Below are 20,595 nucleotides of genomic sequence, written 5' to 3'. Positions count from 1 at the left end.
GTGATCGTGGAGCTGCAGAGACGTTGCTGGGTGGCAGGTGCTAAGGGGCCGCTGTAGGCAGAACCCGGGGAGGGCAGGACAGACGAGCGCAGCACAAGTTCTGACCGCTGGATCTACTGGGAGTTTCTCTCTCTTACGGATTTGCTCAAAATTCCCTCCGCTCTCTGTAGCAATATCGAGTAGCTGACATTTACTGAGTGGTCACGGGATACATGTTTTCTGTGTATCTTCTCATTTAATCCTCAAACTAGGTAGACATTATCATTCATTTCATTTTATAGGCATGGACACTTAGGCTCAGAGAGGTTCAGCAACTTGCCCAAAGTCACAGAGCTGCTGTGTGGCAGAGCAGGGACACACATTTCAGGTCTAACTGCAAAGTCAGTGTATATATAAACACAGAAAGTAGGATTCACATAATAAGTCACTGCCAATTCTACTCTGAGATCTAAAGAGAGGTTTCCTGCATGGTTGAAGCACGCAGTGTTTAGGTTAGTGAGAGGTAAAGTGCCTGGGTCCCAGCAGCTCGAGTTGTGCATTCCTCATGCAGTATTTTCATATAAAGACACATACACCCACACACAGAGGCCCTTGAGAGAACAGGAGAGCATCATTTCCTAGAGAAGTGCCATCCCTGCTCTGTCTACTTGCTCCTTCTGGTTTAGTGATTCACCTTTATCTCTCATTATCACATAATGCACACATTTTATATTCAAATGCTACACGTACTGTGTACGACTCTTCATTAAGAGAAAGAAACAGAGGCACAAGACAGTAAGTGACCTTTTTTCCCTCCAGGAGAACAAGGGGCTAATGAAAAAGCAGGCAGGGCAAGGGGTGTGGGTTCTGCTCCAGAGGACACGCACGGTGCAAAGATGATGTATCCAGCAGCTGGATACATCTGGCAGCTGCCAGCTGGCAGCCAGGTAAACAGAGAGAGGGAACTAATTAGAAAAAGAAGGGAAGGAGAGAGAGAGAGGGAAGAATACAGCTACATTTCAGACGATGTGGCGCATCTCCAAAGGTACTTGAGTCTTTCCAAACATAAAGATGAAGTTTGAGGGGATGAAGGAGAACAAGGGTTATTTTTTCCTGAAGATTTACAAGGCAGATTTTGGATCTCCTCACTCTCTTTTCTCTATTGATTAAATGACAAACAGCTAAAAGCTTCCGCCTGAGCTGTGCTGTACAGAAGAGCTGAGGGAAGAGGCAAGAAATAGAGAGCGTGGGTGGCCACCGGCTTCCTGGCCAACATTTGCCCAGTCCAGGCCGGTGGGTTCATTCCGACAGGTGGCACCGGGGACAGTGATCTCCCTGTTCACGCCTCCAGGGCTTCCCCTCTTGGGGGTCCCCGCCACACGTCACAGGCTTGACCCACCCGATTACAGGGCTCACTCTGTGGGCATCAAGAGTTCCCCTGGAACCCCCGACCCGGAGCCTGAGGCCCTGACCGCCGTGCTGGAGGGGAAGCTGGCGCTCACCTCGCGTCCAACACCCCTAATAGCAGAGCAGAGCTGAAACATACCCTGCGGCTCTGGGGGGCAGAGCCTGAGCGTCCTTCCCCCAAACCTGCCATTCCCTTGAAGATAGATACCAGATCTCTTTAAAAAATAAATGCAGAGTACATTTTCACCCTGACATGTCTGGTTTCTTGGTTTACATTTGGAAATGTTCCCTGCCTGTTTCCTGCACTCAGATGAACTCTCCGGGAAGGCCGGTCCTGCGTGTCCTGTGGTTTCAGGTGGTCCTCACCTTCTAGATCCGGGCCTCCCTGGGGGAGAACGGCGAGTCTCAGGATGGAATCAAGTGAATTTCCCTCCTTCCCCCCACCCCTCCTTTCTCACACTTTCCTGTTGCCCCCAACCCCAATGTATCCCACTGAACAAGAACTTGGGGATCCACACAGATGGGTGACAGTGGCCTGAGATCAACAGGGGTGACAGCCACCACCTCTACTTCGGCTGGGAAAAATCTTCCCGGGGAAGAGGAAGAAACATGGGCATGGGGGACGCTGAGGCCAGCATGCTGCCGTTTAACCTCTTAATGGGGGCCTTGCCCGTGTGGTTATAACCTGCCCGGCCCCCAGGGCTCTGGATTCAGGGCCCCAGCAACCCACCGATGCCCCCGTCTCCCCCATGGCACACTGTTCCCCATCAGATGTCAGGCCGAGAGGTAAGGTGTAGCCCTCAGTGGAGTCTGCCCGCCTCTCAGACCAGCGCCACTTCTCACTCCTGCTAAAGATGTGACGGGCTGCACGTTCTCTGCCAGACAGAGCCCCGTCTGCGATGCATTTCAGATCTGCACAGTCTGGGGCAGTTTAAAAAAGGGAGAGGACAGGCTAATTTTTAAATTTACCTCCCCTTAACATTTCCCCTCCCGACCGCTGTGCTGCCCTCATCGACTCCAAGAGAGTCCGGAGGAATTTCCAGATGCTCTAGTTCACCCCTCTCGTGTCGGAGGCTGGGAAGGGGTCTGAGCCGGGAACCCCCCACCCCGGGTTCCCCTACGCTCTGTGTGCCCTGTGCCCTCCCCCAGGCTGTGCTCAGGTGGAAGGGGACAGCCGCCCAAACAGAAGTCGGAGTCGGGATCAGTAGCTGGGGTTACCGTTCAGGGATGGCCCCGTGGGAGAGGCCGCCAGCGTGTCACTATGGAAGACATCAGCTGGGACCTTACTGAGATGGGAACTGCTCTTGGAAGAAGTCCAGGCTCCCCAGGATCGAGCTGCGGTGGTTGGATGCCGCCCAGATGATCCCTCAGCTTGTCTCCTTGCTCCTCCTCCAGTCCCCCTGGTGTGAATGCTCTAGCTGCAGTGGGTGATTTTGAAGAGCTGAGGGTCCCATCTGCCACCTCCTCTGAGATGCGGGCTGCGGGCAGTGCAGCTGGTCAACCGCTCCTTCATCCAGCTGCGGGCCACAGCCGGGCGGACTTTGGCCTGGGAGGGGCCGTACCTCCTGCCCCCAGAATTCTACTCGCTCTCATTCTCCTGCTGCTTCTGCTACACCAAACCGCCTCCCTAAACAGTTGCCAGCCTCTGACACTGTCGGCCAAAGACTGGACAGGTCCGTCAAACGCCTCTTATTGAGAAGGAATAAGAAGAATAACAACGCTGAGGAAAGATGACATTTACCGGGTTTCACGTGTCGGGCACGCATACCTTATTTTATTCTTACAACTGTTCTCTGAGTACTAACATTCTATTTTAACGTCGGGTAATTAAGGCTCAGAGATGTTAAGTAACTAGCTCAAGGTCCAACAGCTCATGAGAGTGGACCCAAACCCTCATCGCTCGACTCTAGATTAGAGGACCCATTATGACCCCGAGCCTGGGAGACACGTGAAACGCACATCTGAGTACACAGTCAAGGGGTGATATGGGGGCCAACGTGGGCTCCTCTCATACACTCACCTCTGATGCCACATGTGGCTACGATCTCCCCAGCATTCGAAGATAAACATTTTCTTCTCTCTGGTCTGTCTGCATGACTCGGCCCTGTTGATGTTTTCTAGGAACCACAGCCCTTGTGATTTGAGTCACTGCCTTAATAACTCAGGCCCTCTACGTCACCTGTTCCACAAACATCTGTCCTCTACATCTGTGTGACTCTCAGGCCAGTCTGCTCAGCCCTCCAGGATGGAAAAGAGTGTCAGTTGCCTTCAATCTCTGGCAATGACCCAGTAGAAGATGCCAGCTAACCCAGCATTCCGAGGGAAGTCTCAGAGAACCTGTGTACTGGTTAGGTCTCATCCTGGGCTCAAATCTCCATCTGTTTCTCAAGGGGGGCCTTTCAGTCACACCGGCCAGCTGCCGACATCTTACAGATTTTACTAGCTCTCTTAGTAAAATCTCGGCGTGGGATGACCTTAGAGGACAGGTCACGTACTTCTAAGAGGGGTGATGATTATTAGAGAGACTCACAACTGCGTGGTGCTTTACAGGTTACAAAGTTCCATCACCGACACCGGCTCCTGGATCTTCATTTCAGTGCTGGCCTCGTGCCAAAGGCTTCAACACGAAAATCTGTTCAGCCTACAGGGGTCGGCACAGCCCAAGCTGGGCAGGCGTCCAGGATGGCAGGACTGAATCACAGCTCAGGGATGTTAGCGGAAATCCTCTTTACCCATGAATAGCAACGAAGAGAAGATCTGGGTGTGCCACTCTGTTCTCTGTGAGTCCAAGTGGGTTTCAGTGTTTTCACACCTCCTTCTTTTAACCTCAAAAACTTTCTGTTTTCTTCTGCTTAGATGCAGGATGAACCTTGAAGCCTCTCTTCACAGTAACAATCTCATCCGGAATTTGTTTTGGACATCAGAATCACGCCTCCAAATGCTCCACGCATCCCCCTGGCTTTTGGCCTCAAAATAAAGCCGCAGTGGGTCCTAGGACATCCGAATCTTTAGCGTCCAGGCGATTGGACCGATTGCCTCTGGCCGTACCTCATTTCTAGTGGAGGTGTACTCGATGGTCTATTGGCTCAAAGCTTTTCTGGGTGGTAGCACAGCGAGCTGAGTTCTTATTCCAAAATTAACACGAGGCCTCAAAACAAATTTTCCCCCTACTGCAAGCCAAAAATCTGACTCAGCAGTTGACTCACGTCCCCTCTGCTGTTTGAGAAACTAGGTGGGCGTGAATCCACCATGAAGGTGATGCCACTGTCCCCAGGACAATTAGCCAAGGACACAAGCCTGGAGTCTGCCCCTTGCTGGGTTCCCAGCAGGGTTCACTCTAAAGCAGAGGTCCCCAGCCCCTGGGGCCGTGGACCGGTACCGGTCCGCGGCCCATTAGGAACTGGGCCGCAGAGCAGGAGGTGAGTGGCGGACGGGCGAGCGAGCGAAGCTTCATCTGTGTTTACAGCCGCTCCCATCGCTCCCATTAGCGTCTGACCATTCCCACCGTCCACCTCCCCACCCCCGTCCCTGTAAAAACTGTCTTCCACGAAACCCGACCCCGGTGCCCAAAAGGTTGGGGACCGCTGCTCTAAAGGGACTGCCCTTCAAAAGGACTCTGAGCTTCGTGGGCTTCCTACACGGCCTGAGGGTGCAGGAAGGAGTAAGCGAGGCGCTCTGACTACAGGACTACCAGCTGCCTGGTCGAATCCTTTCTGTCCTTGTTTGTGACAAGGTGATGGTGGTGCAGTGGCAGGTCCTGGCCAGCAGAGGGAGACAAGCAGAAGCCGGCAGGATTCTGTCAAGGTTAAATATCACCTGTTCCTTTTATCTATATTTCGGCTCCTGTTTGATAGCGCACTTGTCATATTTCACACAACTGTTCTGAAATGTGACTAGCTAAATCTGGCTCGATTTTAAGGGAATTTACGCAGTCTCAGATGTAACGACCAGAGGTGATTCGGGGGTATCATTTCATTCTCCCTTGCTCTGGGGTTGAAGGGAGTGAAACTGTCCCTCCAAAGTTTGGACTTAGCATAAGCGTGTCCGGCCCACTTGGGCATTGAACCCACGGTCCAGACAAAGGGCCTCCAAGACTGCACGTCCGTGTGGATGCAGAAGGACCTCTGGCTTTCAGATACCTCCTAAGCAGACAGTGGCAGTGTTAGCAGAGGGCTCCAGGCCGCAGGACCCCTGAAAGGCGGGGTGAGCACATCACTCCTCCCAGAGGGGGTCCCCGAGCAGCACACACTTTAGGGAATGCTTGTTGAAATGCTTGAAATGAAAGGTGCTTTAATGAACGCTTGTCTAGAATGGTTCGCAAGCAAGAAGGTTGGCAAGGCACCCCGAGAGCCGGGCTCCCTTTCCACTGCAAATGAGAAGGAAAGTGGCTATAGCAGCTTATGCTTAACGGCCCAGCACAGGGGGCTAAGCAAGCCGATGGGCAGGTTTTGGTTGGCATGACTGAGTGAGGGAGGAAGACAGAGAATAAGGAACTTACCCTCACTCCCATGAACCTGTCCCTGAGAACGATCCACGAGAGCAAAAACACAAAAGCTTTGTTGCAGCAGAACAATACGGACACGTCCGTAGTGTTTATTTTCTTTATTGCATGTAAGTACAGGTAGTTTGTGAGTGTCCAAAGAACACCAAAGGGTGCTGCCTTGGTAAAAAACACCTTCAAAGTCAAGCCATTGTCTCCAAAAAATCGACAGCATTCCCTAAAACAAGGAAAGAGAGTCAGTGTTATTATATTCTCGGGTTGAGACAGACCATTTTTTCCCCCTCTACCCAGTTTATTTATTTATTTTTAGCAGATGCAGGACGGGGTGGGGTCCTTTTGTTTATTATTATGTTTTAGCAACATCTTTCTATCAAAGCCCTTCAATCTATGCTTCAGTCCATTGAGGAAAGTGTCGCACAAGGATGTGCTGTCGTGGATTACTCCTCTGTCCATGTTGGCTTTGGAATGGGTGGTGCCGGCAGAAGGTAATGCTGGGACCATCTGATCTGAAGAAGCCCCAATTCCACGGTGACTGCCTAAGGGATTCCGCCACTTGGTTAGTAAGACAAGGACATCTCTAGACCTTTTCTTCTCAGGGGGCTGGATATTGAAGAGAATTCACTGAAACGTATTTTTAACAAATTTGCCCCCAAGTGAAATTGTCTGTGATCAGGCCGTGGCAGTCATTCCCTGGGCACATCGAATATAGTTTGGCTATGATATCAATGGTGTTAACCGTCTATACATTTTCTCCACGAGGCCCTTTCTAGAGTTTGTCATTTCACCAAGTGCGAGGGCCTGTCCCCGCGCCATCTGAGAGGTTAGCACAGGAGGAATGAACAGGTCCAACAGCTCAGCATCTTAAGAGAGGAAGAGGTGAGGAAATGCCTGTAGAAGAAAGTTTTCCAATGCCATCATTCCAGATTCTAGGGGAAGGATCATTGATATCTGAAAAGCTGCTTGAGAAAAAGAAAGCCGGGCTTCCCTGGTGGTGCAGTGGTTAAGAATCCGCCTGCCAATGCAGGGGACGCGGGTTCGAGCCCTGGTCCGGGAAGATCCCACATGCCGCGGAGCAACTAAGCATGTGCGCCACAACTACTGAGCCTGCGCTCTAGAGCCCGCGTGCCACAACTACTGAAGCCCGCGCGCCTAGAGCCCGTGCTCCGCAACAAGAGAAGCCACCACGGTGAGAAGCCCGCGCACCGCAATGAAGAGTAGCTCCCGCTCGCCGCAACTGGAGAAAGCCCGCGCGCAGCAACGAAGACCCAACGCAGCCAAAAACAAAATAAGTAATGTAAATAAATTTAAAAACGAAAAGGAAAAGAAAGCCAACCTGGCCCAGGCAGAAGAAGATGGGAAGAGGAGGCTGTGGGCAGAGGGTGTGGAGAGAGGGCTGAGGGGCCTGGCTCTATAGACAGCTGTCCGCTGCCCTGGGTGGGAGTGGAGAGCATCGTTCTTGCCCCACGAGCCCGGCCAAGGACAGGGACGAGTGAGGACATGCAGCCCCACAGCCATCACTGTCCAGGCTCACAGGGTGGCCCACGTACCAGCGAGTGAGCAGTCAGGGAGAGAAAAGAGAAAAGATGGAACAAGAATGAGCCATATGCGCTAAGGTGGGGAAGAGCTGCAGCCCATGCCACTCGGCATGAAAATGCAGCAGTCACGGAGGAAAATGGAAAACAAGAGTCAAAGGGGATGTGATGTGATTTTAAATTTAATCTTGTTTGTTCTTTTCATCAATCTCAGATGCAATCTGCCTTTATTCATTGCTCCACTATGGGATCCATAGAAGAAACAGAAAACTCATCACCGTTTGCTGAACCCAGAGTCTTACGTTGCTTCTAAACCAACAGCAGGTAAATATAAAACATTCAAATCACTAAATTTACCATGAAACCAATTCAACTGAATTGATTCCCTTTTGGCTCTCTATGAATGGAACTTTCACCTAACTGACATGTTGATATTTCTGTTTGCCGTGTAATTTTTGTTTTGTTTTTTTTTTTTTGCGGTACGCAGGCCTCTCACTGTTGTGGCCTCTCCCGTTGCGGAGCACAGGCTCCGGACGCGCAGGCCCAGTGGCCATGGCTCACGGGCCCAGCCGCTCCGCGGCACGTGGGATCTTCCCGGACCGGGGCACGAACCCGCGTCCCCTGCATTGGCGGGCGGACTCCCAACCACTGCACCACCAGGGCAGCCCTGCCGTGTAATTTTCATACAATAGTTCAGCTGCATTTTCCATGGGTCTTTCTGCAGCCCCTATTTACAGGGCAGTCTTCTTTCCCCCAGGGACAGTGACCAGGGGCAGCTTCCTTCATGTTTGTGATTATGGCGGCTATAAAGTGATGAGAATGATCAACAGGAAATCCAAGTATTCTTTCTTGTCATTTTTTATGTCAACCTATTCTAACCAAACTTAGAGGCTGTTACCCTACTTAAGGAACATAACACAAGGAGGATTTCCAAGTTTCTCCTATTATAAAAAATGATTCATGTTGCTGCAGGGGCCATACAGAGTCAACCGGGACACCTTACGTCCTCTCTGAGAATCTACGTCTGATTCATCCAATGTGTGATGGTTGTAGAAGTGATGGGTGGGGTACAGACATGGCTGGGTAGTGAATGGCCCAAGCTGTTGACCAGAAGTGGGGAGGAGAGTGGGGACCCATCCTGGAGATGGAAAAGGCAAGATTTCTGGGCCCCGCAGAGCTCTGTTGGCCCTTTGAGGACTCACGGTCAGGGGATTACGGGCCAGGTGGGCAGATCTTGGTTCTAATGAGACCAAGATGATTGATCCCTGAGCCAGTGAGCCTAGTGCTGTTTTAAAACCCAAGACTGTGCACTAATCCACGTCAGCTGGCTTGGGTATATGGCCCACATATACCCTTGATGGCAAGGGGACCCAAGAGAGATGATAAACACAAATCCACCTCTTCTTGGTGTATCAAGAAGAGAGGACAATAGATACTCTCTTGCCTGATTTCCACTTGGCTGACGCGACAGTCTAATAATGCCCTTCATTCCTGGCACAAGAAAGGCCTGAGGCTGGCAGGTTACTGCCCAGCATGCCCAAGCCCTGCAGTTCCTACTAACTGAATCATGTGTTGGCCAAGATTTCAACGTCTTTGTTTCCAGTCCTGCTTGTGTCAACTGTTCTTGGATGTTTCAAGCACATAATTCAATTAAATATTTCCTAAACCAATGAAGTATGACTGAGAGAAGAAAGTTGTGCTTTTCCTACGAAATCTAAATTGAGAGCTTCAAGGAAGACTTAATAAAAGCAAGTCACTAAAATATTGCTACCGGATTAGATGTGAATGAAACACTGTGAAAGATAGGGAAAACCATAAAAATCTCTAAGTTCTACACTCATATTATTTAACAAAAACCTATGTTCTCGGTTCTCTTTAAAGAACTCTGACTGGGACAGGCTGGCTTGATGGGATTAGGATGGCTTGCCATTTAATTCAAATCAACAAGCACCTGTTTATCACTTGTTATAGTCACAATTCCAGACACTGTAGCTGATACAAAACAAGTAAATAGTCCCTCCTCTTGAAAAAATTATGGTAAAATTGGGAAGATAAGACTGATTCCTCAATAGGAAGTAATGCAAGTTTAAATAAAATCACCTATTAGGTGGTATGGAATATAATAATGCTATAGAATTCCCATCAAGTGGAGAGAGTTGGACTGATTGGAAAAGGTCTCATAAAAGATAAGATTTTGAGTTAAACCTTTAAGGATAGCTAGGATTTATACAGTTGGGGTTGGGGAAGATAGAATATCCTTAGAGAGAAGAAATTGCACCCATGACACAAGAACAAATGGCTATAAAAATGGAAATAATCTTGCAAATTAAATACAGAATAGCCAAATTTTAAAACTTAATAGAAGAGTTAGAATATACAGTCAAGATAAACTCAAGCAGGGGGGAGAGAGTGAAAGTGAGAGCGAGACAGATAGAAAGAAAAGCTAATATGAGAAAGTCAAGCCAGAAGGTCCAATATTGAACTTAAAAAGAAACACCAGAAAGAGAAAATGAAAAAATGAAATGGAGGAAATTACAAAATAAATAATTCAAGAAAGTTTTTTAGAACTATAGGACATGGGTCTTCATAATGAAAGGACTCACCAAGCACCAAGCAAAATGAAGAGCCACGACAAGACATATACTTGTAGCAAAAAGGGATAAAGACAAGACTTAAGGCTCCCAAGAGAAATAAAACAAAATTGGGAGAATTGGGAGTGACTGAGAGTGAGTGGGTGTGGAACAGGAGTTAGCATTTTTTAATGATAATTCTTTTATTATTCATTTGCTTTTCTAACGTATGTGCAAGTATTAAAATGCTAAAAATAAAAATTATTTAAAAACACGAGAGGTCAAGTTGCTGTGACTGAAGCTGCAAAGTGAGTACCCTGAGATAGCTTTGAGGGGTGCAGTTTGAAAGCCACAGATACAGAGAAACCCTACTAGTTACAGATAAGGATCCCGTAGCTCAGACAGATTAAATGACGCGCTCACGTTCAAGTTCAATCAGATAGTGGCGGAGCCAGACCTGCAGCCTGTGCTCACTCCTCAACGAACACTCCCAGTGACCCCCTCTCTCTTCTGGATCCTTTCCATCACCATTTCAACATGTCTAAGCCTCGCCAACCTTGAAAGACGCCCCCAAAACACGAGCAAGCACCTTCAGCCCCTTTTCCTCTCTCTTCCCCTCTTTCAGAGGCAAGATTTTAGAACCGTCAGCTGCATTCATGCCCCTGTGACCACCTCTCTCACTCTTCAGCTCTCTCTGATCCAGTGTCTGCCCCCACCACTCACCCAAACTCCTAGACTGATTACCAATGACCTCCCAGTTGCTGAATCCCATGGGTGCTTCCCGGTGTTACTTTTGGGAGCCTTTGACATTGTTGACTGTTCCTTTTTTTTTTTTTGCGGTACGCGGGCCTCTCACTGTTGTGGCCTCTCCCGTTGCGGAGCACAGGCTCCGGACGCACAGGCCCAGCGGCCACAGCCCACGGGCCCAGCCGCTCCGCGGCATGTGGGATCTTCCCGGACCGGGGCACGAACCCGTGTGCCCCGCATCGGCAGGCAGACTCTCAACCACTGCGCCACCAGGGAAGCCCTTGACTGTTCCTCCTTTATCCAACCTTCTTGGTTTCCAACTCAGCACACTCCCCCGGGTTTCCTTCTACCTCTCCACAGCCTCCCAAGCCTTCCTTGGTATTTTGCTAGGGTTCTCTTCTAGGTCCCCTTCTTTTGACCCTACAGTCACTGAGCAGTCTAATCTACTGTCAGAGTTTCAAAGCCCAGCCACAGTGACTCTGTAGTCAGGACGCTTCTCCTATCTGGTGCCATCTGCATCCTGGACATTCCCAGACACCAAAAATTCAGCCTCCCCAAATGAACTCCCCAAATTCCTCTCAATTCTCAATCACCAGAAGGTACCACGATTCATATTTCTTCTACTGGCTAGATACTTTGGAATCATTCTTAATGTCTCCTTTTTCCTCCTCACATCTCATTCATCAACAAGGCTTACAGGTTCCTTCTCCTAAGTATCTCATTGCCATGACCACCACCTGGCCCATGCCTCTGTCTCCTCTCACTTGGACTATGGTCACTGGAATCTGAGCTTCTCTCCACGGTTGCCTCTCCTCCAATTCAATCCATTCCATACTCCATGCTGCAGTCAGAGAGATCCTTCTCTTCCCTCACTTCCCCTTAGGATGAGGGTCAAGCTCCCCACAGACTCACCAGGTCCTTTCCGACCTGGCCTCTGCCCATCCTGTAGCCTTTATCCATCACTTCTCCACCCCTACTCTGAAGTTAAGCCATCTTGAACTCATTTCAGTCACTTGGATTCAGTGTTCTTTCTTTCTCCGCTCTGGGTCTCATCGGATCCTCTATTCCCCTGAAACACTCTTCCTCCTTCTTTAGTTGGTTTCTTTCCATCCATTGGGTATCAGTTCATATACCCCCTTCAGTGAAGTGCCCTGAAATGTGCTCCCCAAATGCCCTGGATGCCCCATCATACGTATAGGACCCTTTATTGTAACTGCTAATTTAATCATCTGACTTCACTAGAACGTAAGCTCCGGGTATAAGCGCATTATATTTCTGCTTCATCTTATATCCCCTGAGCTTGACTCATGGTATGTGTTAATAAATAATTTACTTTTACAGAATGAATGTGCTTATTGCTTTACGGGGGACCACTGGTTTTCAAACAGTGACGCACAGACCATCAGTCTTAGAAATCTCAGGGAGCTTTTAAAAATACGAATTGCTTCGATTCAGCTCTAGACATATTCAATCATACTTTCCTGCGAGGGGCCTAGGATTCTGTAGAGAATGGTGCAGTTCGTATGAGGGTGTCAGTCCTGACAGCATTCCATAATTCAACATTTACACATCTTGATTTGTTTTCCCACAGTAGCACCATGTTTCTATTTGCCAGCTCACGTTAACACTGCCACCTGGCATTTATAGTTCCCTTGGCCTCTCCGAGTTGACACTGTGATCCTTGTTTAACTTTTAAAATCTCGAGGAGTCATATTATTTGAAATTTTATGCATAAATGAAACATTAGTCATACCTGTATTTTGTTACTGCAAATTTGCATTAAAATGCGACTGCATTGTATTTTAAAGAATTTCCAAATGATTCTCAAGTGCAGCTAAGTTTGGATCCAAAAGTTCACGCTGTCTCTCTCTCTGTTTGCTTTATTTCTTTGAAAAAATTTAAAATGTCATAGTGAAATCCACATAACATAAAAGTTACCATCTTAACCATTTTTAAGTATACAGTTCAGTGGTGTTAAAAACATTCGCAAAAAAAAAAACAAAAAAAAAAACATTCCCAATGCTGTGTAACCAACCTCTAGAATTCTTTTCATCTTGCAAAACTGAAACTTAGTACTTACTCTAAATTAAACGATTCCCCACTCTCCCCTCCCTACAGCTGCTCGCAACTGCCACTCTACTTTGTCTCTATGAATCTGTCTACTGCAGGCACCTCATATAAGTGGGATCATACAGTATTTGTCCCTTTGTGACTAGCTTATGTCACTAAGCATAATGCCCTCAAGGTTCATCCATATTGTGTCATGTGTCAAAATCTCCTTCCATTTAAGGCTGAATAATATTCCGTTGTATATATCACATTTTGTGTACCCACTCATCCATTGATGGACATGTGGGTTGCTTCTACCTCTTGGCTATTGTGAATAATGCTGCTAGGACACGGATATACAAATATCTCTTTGAGACTCTGATTTCAATTCTTTTGTACATATACCCGGAAGTGGAATTACTGGATCATATGATAATTCTATGCTTAATTTTTTGAGGAATTGTCACTCTGTTTTGCATAGTGGTCGTACCATTTTACATTCCACCAAAAGCACACAAGGGTTCCCATTTTTTTACATCCTCATCAACACTTATTATTTTCTGGTTTTTTAAAATTTAAATTTTAGCCATCGTAATGGATGTGAGGTGATATCTCATTGTGGTTTTGATTTGCATTTCTGTCATGATTAGTGATGTTGAGCATCTTTTCATGAGCTTGTTGGACATTTATATATCATCTTTGAAGAATGTCTATTCGAGTCCTTTACTTATTTTTTCAGTGTTTCTTTTTATTGCTGTTGTTGAGTTATAGGAGTTCTTCATATATTCTGGATAGTAACCTCTTATCAGATATATGATTTGCAAATATTTTTCCCATTCCATAGGTTGCCTTTTCACTCTGTTGATTGTGTCCTTTGATGCACAAGAGTTTTACATTTTGATGTAATCCAATTTATCTATTTTTACTTTTGTTGCCTGTGTTTTTGGTGTCTTATCCGAGAGATCATTTCCAAATACAACACCATAAAGCCCCTATGCTTTCTCCTAAGAGTTTTATAGTGTTATCTCTTACATTTAGATATTTGATTCATCTTGAGTTAATTTTTGTGTATGTTGTAAAGTTAGGATCCAACTTCTTTCTTTTGCATGTGGATATCCAGTTTTCCTAGCACTATTTGTAGAAAGGCTGTCCCTTCCCCCACTGAATGGTCTTGACACCCTTGTCAACATCATTTGACCACATATGTGAGGGTTTATTTCTGGGTTCTCTATTCTGTTCCATTGGTCTATATGTCTTCATGCCAGTATCACACTTCACGCCAGTTTTAATTACTGTAACTTTATAATAAGTTTTGTAATCAGGAAATGTGAGACCTCTAATTTTGTTCTCTTTTTTTCAAGATCATTTTGGCTATTTGGTATCCCTTGAGATTCTATATGAATTTTAGGATGGATTTTCCTATTTCTGAAAAAAATGCTGTTGGGATTTTGATAGGGATTGCATTAAATTTGTAGATAGCTTTGGGTATTATTGATATCTTATCAACATTAAGTCTTCCCAGCCACGAACACTGGATGTCTTTCTATTTGTCTGCGTCTTTAATTTCTGTCAGGAATGTTTTGTAGTTTTCCATATACAAGTCTTTCACCTCCTTAGTTAAGTTTACTCATAAGTATTTTATTCTTTTTGATCATATTGTAAATGGAATTATTTTACTTTTTTCCTTTTTTAAAAATCGGAGTATAACACATGTCTTTATGTGCACAAAGATTAAAATGGACAGTTTAATTTTTGTAAAGTAAAATCATACATGTAACACCATCTCTATCAAGATATAGAATATATACCAACACTCCAGAAGCTTCCTCTGTGCCCTCTCCTAGTCATTATTTATCCCCTTAAATATAATCAGTATGGAGAGTTCTGTCTCCATGGTTTATTTTTTCCTTTATAAAGATGGAACTGAACATCATGTACCCTTTTGTGTCTGGTTTCTTTTACTCAATGACTCAGGGTCATTGAAATAATTCAATCAGCCAGTGTTTTGGACCCCCACCAACCCTGTCCACAGCTTGTACTGAAATAAGCTTGCAATAATGTTAGTATGTATTGATGGTGACAGAATATGTTATCCTATTTCAGGGACACACACACACAGCGTCGAAGATCAAAAATATATAGATTTAGGTAGATAGATTGAAAAAGAGAGACTGAATTATGTATGAAATAAAACATAGAATTAAATGAATTATGAAATACTGAATGACTAATTTGGGCTTCCCTTTGGCTGCAAATACAAACCGTACTTATTGAAAATAAAAATCATGACTGGAAATATTAGCATTGCAAAAATTAGAACCGTAATCACAGTGATACCCTTTGATCTCCTTCCTTTCATAGGTCTTAAGGCCTACAGTCAGTTAAGACAAAATGTCATCTAATGGGACTTCCCTGGCGGTCCAGCGGTTAAGACTCCGCGCTTCCACCGTAGTGGGGGCAGGTTCGATCCCGGTCAGGGAACTAAGATCCTGCAAGCCGCGCGGCCAAAGAGGAAAAAAAAAAGAAAAAACATGAAATGTCATTTAAGTACATTTGGATACACAAAAGAAAGTTAAATGTGTGGGTTCTGGCTCAGAAGACGTTAAAAGGAATAAGAAAATGGGAGAAGTAAAAGAATGTAATGGAAGAAATGAAAATAGTTTCTGAAAAAGCAAAATAGTAAATCAATAGGGCAGTAATTGGGGGTTTGGGAAAAGGCAGAGGCACAGAGACACAGGATAAATTCCCAAAGTATTGCTCGGTAACAGACTGAGATGATGCTTCCCGTCTTTCCCCCAGAGATGTGTTTACACAGGTGTGATCACTGTGTCACGTTAGCCCATATCGTGCTTTTTAACTGATGACATCTCCTAAGAATGTTCCCTTGATGTTACACGGTTTTCTACTTACTGGATTATTTTTTATTTCATCTATGTAGCTCTGGGGCAGTGAGATTCCACATGGATAACTGCATGGATATTCTGTGATAGTCTGCATAGAACTGGGGCTGGTGGATTACATTGTCAGTCTCAGCTGTTTCCCTATTACTGGACACTATATTACACCCATTTTTTCCTATGATAATAAAAAGGTTACAAATATCTTCGTTCTTATAGTTTTCTGTACATTTCAGGAAATTTTCCTGAAGAATAACTGCATTCATAATAGAATGTTAGGGGGTTTAATGATGACCCAAGCGTTACTTTAAAATTCACTACCGACTCCCATTAGGGCATATCTGATACCTAACTGTATTATAAAGAAACAGGTGTCTTGGAAAGAACTAGCTTCCAGCCCCTGGGGGGTGTATTTGGATGCTCATTTAGCATCCAAGGGGTAGTTCTTTAGACTTCAGCACATACTGAAGGACTTTATTGGAAGGTAGATGGCAGAATGGCCTAGAAGCACAGCGTATTTATACAGCCCTGTGCCACTTGGCATCTTCATTCAGAGTACCAATGAGCAGGCTGTAAGGCAGTTGTAAAAGATATCACTCCAGCATTGCAGGGGGTTGGACTCCATAGTCCTGAATGCTTTTCATCTTTGAGATTCTGCGTTTAGAAAATAAAACCTTTTTAAAGGGCAAAAGTCAGAGTGGCATCCAGTTACACTGGGGTAAATGTTTATATCGCCCCCTTTTTTGCGTTTGCATTAATTTAGAGCTTTAGGTTGACAGAAGAAGCAGAGAGCAGTTAACCAAAGTTATGAATCAGGCTTTAGTTTATTTTGAACATTTTAAGACATCGTTGGGGGAGTTTTAAGTAAAATGGGTTTTCCCACGTAAGCCACCCTTGTTCATAAGTAGGTGAAAATGTGTTTGTATTTCCCATGAATATGTTTGTTTTTTGTTTTTTGTTTTTTTTCGGTACGCGGTCCTCTCACTGTTGTGGCCTCTTCCGTTATGGAGCACAGGCTCCGGACGCGCAGGCTCAGCGGCCATGGCTCACGGGCCCAGCCGCTCCGCGGCATGTGGGATCTTCCCGGACCAGGGCACGGACCCGCGTCCCCTGCATCGGCAGGCGGACTCTCAACCACTGCGCCACCAGGGAAGCCCCCATGAATATGTTATAATGTTACACATCTTCCCTCCCCCCCAGCAGACCCAGGCTTAGCCAAGTATCCTTGTACCTTAAAATCAAGTCGTAAAGACTTGCTTAAACAATCTAAAAGATTAAGTTTTACAGCACAGCAAAAATACTGAATCATTTTATTAGCTTGGTTTCCTACACTGTAGGTTTTCTGAGCAACTAGCAGAGTGCTCTGTTAGCTGTGAGTCCAAAAATTGTGTCTGTCTGAAACTGCATGCATCTCTATCTATCGATCCACTATCTATCTTGTTATTGGTCTGTTCCTAAAACAGAAACCTGAGACATTTAGAGGCAGAAAAAGATAGGTCTTCCATGATGTTAGTGGTGATGACCTTTCTGGAAAGGGATCTGAGAGAACTGAAGGGCATTCATAGCGTACAAAGAATTCTTTTCCCTGAGATGTTCCCCCAGGAATGGTCGAGCCTTAACCATGTCTCAGAGAAGCACAGATTGCATACGTGTCCCACTAACTGGGAATTTCACAGCCTGCTCCACAGGAATCTGTTTGCTCTTTGGGGCTCAGCTGCTTTTGCACGCGTAATCAAAGAGCAGAAATGTCTGAAAAGTGCAGAGAGAGCGCCTGCTCCCTGAGTACTGTCCTGTCCATAGGGCTGCTGGCTAGCCTGCCGGTCACTGTAAGTACTTCTGTGCTCCATCCAAAGGTGAAGATCGAAGCGGCAGACAGGGAAGACCAACAGCTTCCATGTATATGTGGAGGCTCAAGCGTCAGCTGAAGTCCTTTGGCCACTTAAGAAGGGTGGGCCCCCAGAATTGCTGTGCATTTCGTCCCAGTCTGAAACAGCCGCTTGATATCAGAAACCATTCTTCCTGTTCTAGGGAGTTCTTTCAAATATCTGCCGCTCAGAATAAAGCCGCTCTGGGAACCTTGGCTTGTGGTCTGCTTAACCCAATGAGATTGGACACGAGGCTTCCTGTAGCAGAAGACATCACAGGACCATCTGTTGCAAGATGGGATTCCTCTCCTGTGCAGGTAGGAGACAAGCTGCAGATGGGCTCTAATGAGACCTGTTAGCCCTGAGATGGGACTGGTGCTTCAGGAAGAGTCCGTCTACTGCGTTAAGGAAGCACATTCCGCTACAGAGCAGAGGGACAGAGCACCCGGCGCTGGATCAATGGGTCCCAGAAAATTACAGCTGCTGAGCTTTTGCATCTACTTTGCTGCCTTTCAGCAAGGACTCGTTTTGAGTTTCACTAAGCTGTCAAGATTTGAACCAGGAATACATTTTTACAACACAGGACCCAACAGCATTTTTATCACAGTGGAAAAGTCATGTCTGATCTGTGGACCTTTCCTTGGCCATCTAAAGAAAGCTAGAGCTCAGACTTTGTAAGGATAGGGTGATATGGGATCTGACGGTGTCCACCAGAGTCCTGGAACTGGAACCCACAGCTACAGCACATGCCTGTATTCACCTGCTAGCCGGACTGCCTTTCTTCCCAGTGGGTGGCTATTTGTTTGGGGCTTTGGAGTGGGACAAAGGGGCCTATTTAGCTCACTGCGAGGAAGAACTTTCTAATAATTGTTCAACAAGAGAAGAGCCTCGTTCAACGACCGAGCCCGTGCGCTCACTTTTGTTCTCCCACACCACATTTCAGGGACCTGGGATTCTATCCATGCAGCAAGATGACCAGCAGAAATTCCAAAGATCTGGTCGAATTTCCTGAAGACCTTGGGTAAACAGCCCTCTCTCTCTGTCCCAGACCGTCTCCCATCTTTGCAATGGAAAGTCCAAGGCTTGAGACTGAGGCCTGGACCAATGACCGGGGTGCTCTCTGCTTCTGTCACAATGAAAGGCAGTGGCATTTGGTCAGTGGTCAGAATGGCCATCTTCAAAGCCCAAGCTCTGAAGGGAGTAATGCAACGTACAGTGAGCTATTTCATACAGGTGTTTCATAGATCCACCCACAGATAGGCAACGATGGTATAATGGGATAGTTAAATTCTGTTATGCGGATTCCAAAGGACTTTTAGCTTGACTTTATAGTCCCTTTGTCACTCATGTTGTATCTTCTGCTGTCCTGGGCCTTTCTCAGAGGAGAATGAACAATACTTGTCCTGATGGCCTGTCCTCTAAAGCTGCCCACAGGATATCAGAGCTGCTGTCACAAGAGCCAGCCAGGACTGCAGAGCACGGAGGTGGGGTCCTGCCTCGTTAGGGATCAGGGCAGTTCTCTGTACTGGGCTGAACTTGGTTCTCATGGGCTTCAGGACTTTGAAGACACCCCTCCACTGCTATCCCCTCCACAGAGCTACCGGGCATCTCCTCCACCAGGGCTTCCTCTTCGACCTCCCTTCTCCTCCCAGCACCCTGCAAATCTGCCCCTGCAATATTCTGTGTCAGCTCCCTCACCGCTCCCCCCAGAGTTTCATAATTACTGTTTGCATCCATGTCTCTTCCAGTTGACTACTGGTCTCTTCCTGGATGAAGGGGTCTTAGTCACCTTTGTACCTGCCAGGACCTAGGAGAGCACCTGACTGTCCTAGGTAAATAACTGACCACCACTCGGCTCTTGATATCTAGGCATATTTGGCAGCATCAGCATCTTTATACTGTAGAAAGTTTAGCAAGTGGATATCGTAAAACCGGACTATCCATGCTGGCAGGGATGTGGGAGACCCGACTTCCTTGTTTACACATAGGGAAGCTCAGGCACAGAGGTGAAGAGCTCTGTCCAGGGTTGCAGAGCTAGTTAGTGGCAGGGCTGAGTGTAGAACTAGGGGCTCCCAATTCACTTCTCCACTCTCTGGATTTATTTTGGTGAAACCTTACTGGTGTCTGACGTGCCAGGTAAAGTGGAATATCTTAATCACAGAGAGTAGGTGCTTTCCCACTTGACCGGCCGGGACAGAATGAGGAAACCAAGCACAGCCTGTTGCAATGGTTCCCTTGCTACTTCATGCTCAGTGATTGTGCAAAGGGCCTGTGTGGAGTGCTGACCATGAAGAATCTGCTTCCCTGGATTTTGCAGAAATGGCCATGTGGATTTAGGGTATACTCCCTGCAACTAATTATACAGATGTGTGGGCAATGCTCTTTGCTATTTTCAGGAGCTGTGCCCAAACTATTTAAAACCATGGGCATACTTTGTCTTCAGAAAGAAAAATTCAGGGAAGTTATCCTAAAGGCTCTACCTCTAGCTTATCAATGGATTTTTGCTTTTAAAAAACAGCTTCCTTCAAACTGAAGAGATGTAAAGATTTGTGTAACTCAGTGTTGGATGAACAGTCTGTGTTCTCCCGACCTTGAACCTGGAGTAAAACAAAGATGCCACAAACTCAACAGGGGCTAAAAAATCAGGGTTAACTCAGGAGAATAATTTTACAAAAGTTGAAATGAAATTTTGTTGTATTTCAAGGACAGAAGTGTTTATGGACAAGGCCAATTCCATAATGTGCCATCTGGGATGGAACTGATTTATATTAGCTGTAAAGCTTTTCAAGGCTGGAGACTGGTGTGTGGCCATGTGTCCGCTGATTTTTTTTTATATAAATTTATTTGTTTTATTTATTTATTTTTGGCTGTGTTGGGTCTTTGTTGCTGCGCGTGGGCTTTTCTCTAGTTGCAGAGAGCAGGGGCTCCTCTTCATTGCGGTGCACGGGCTTCTCACTGCAGTGGCTTCTCTTGTTGCAGAGCATGGGTTCTAGGCACGTGGGCTTCAGTAGTTGTGGCTTGCGGGCTCTAGAGGGCAGGCTCAGTAGT

At 46.3% G+C, this 20,595-nt stretch overlaps 1 protein-coding gene across 1 annotated transcript in view; it reads right to left on the bottom strand.

Moving 5' to 3' along the window:
* The window catches only part of SLC35F3 (solute carrier family 35 member F3), a 289,172-nt gene that overhangs the window by 8,681 nt on the left and 259,896 nt on the right, over positions 1 to 20,595 (bottom strand). The window contains exon 4 of the mRNA XM_024738159.1: positions 5,885 to 6,104. Within this exon, the coding sequence (XP_024593927.1) occupies positions 5,885 to 6,104 (220 nt within the window). The remainder of the gene's footprint in view (positions 1 to 5,884; positions 6,105 to 20,595) is intronic.

Source organism: Neophocaena asiaeorientalis, unplaced genomic scaffold (assembly GCF_003031525.2).
Source record: "Neophocaena asiaeorientalis asiaeorientalis breed wild unplaced genomic scaffold, Neophocaena_asiaeorientalis_V1.1 scaffold436, whole genome shotgun sequence".
Lineage (NCBI taxonomy): Eukaryota > Metazoa > Chordata > Mammalia > Artiodactyla > Phocoenidae > Neophocaena > Neophocaena asiaeorientalis.
The sequence above is the reverse complement of the archived record's forward strand: the minus strand, read 5'-3'. Positions and strand labels throughout refer to the sequence as shown.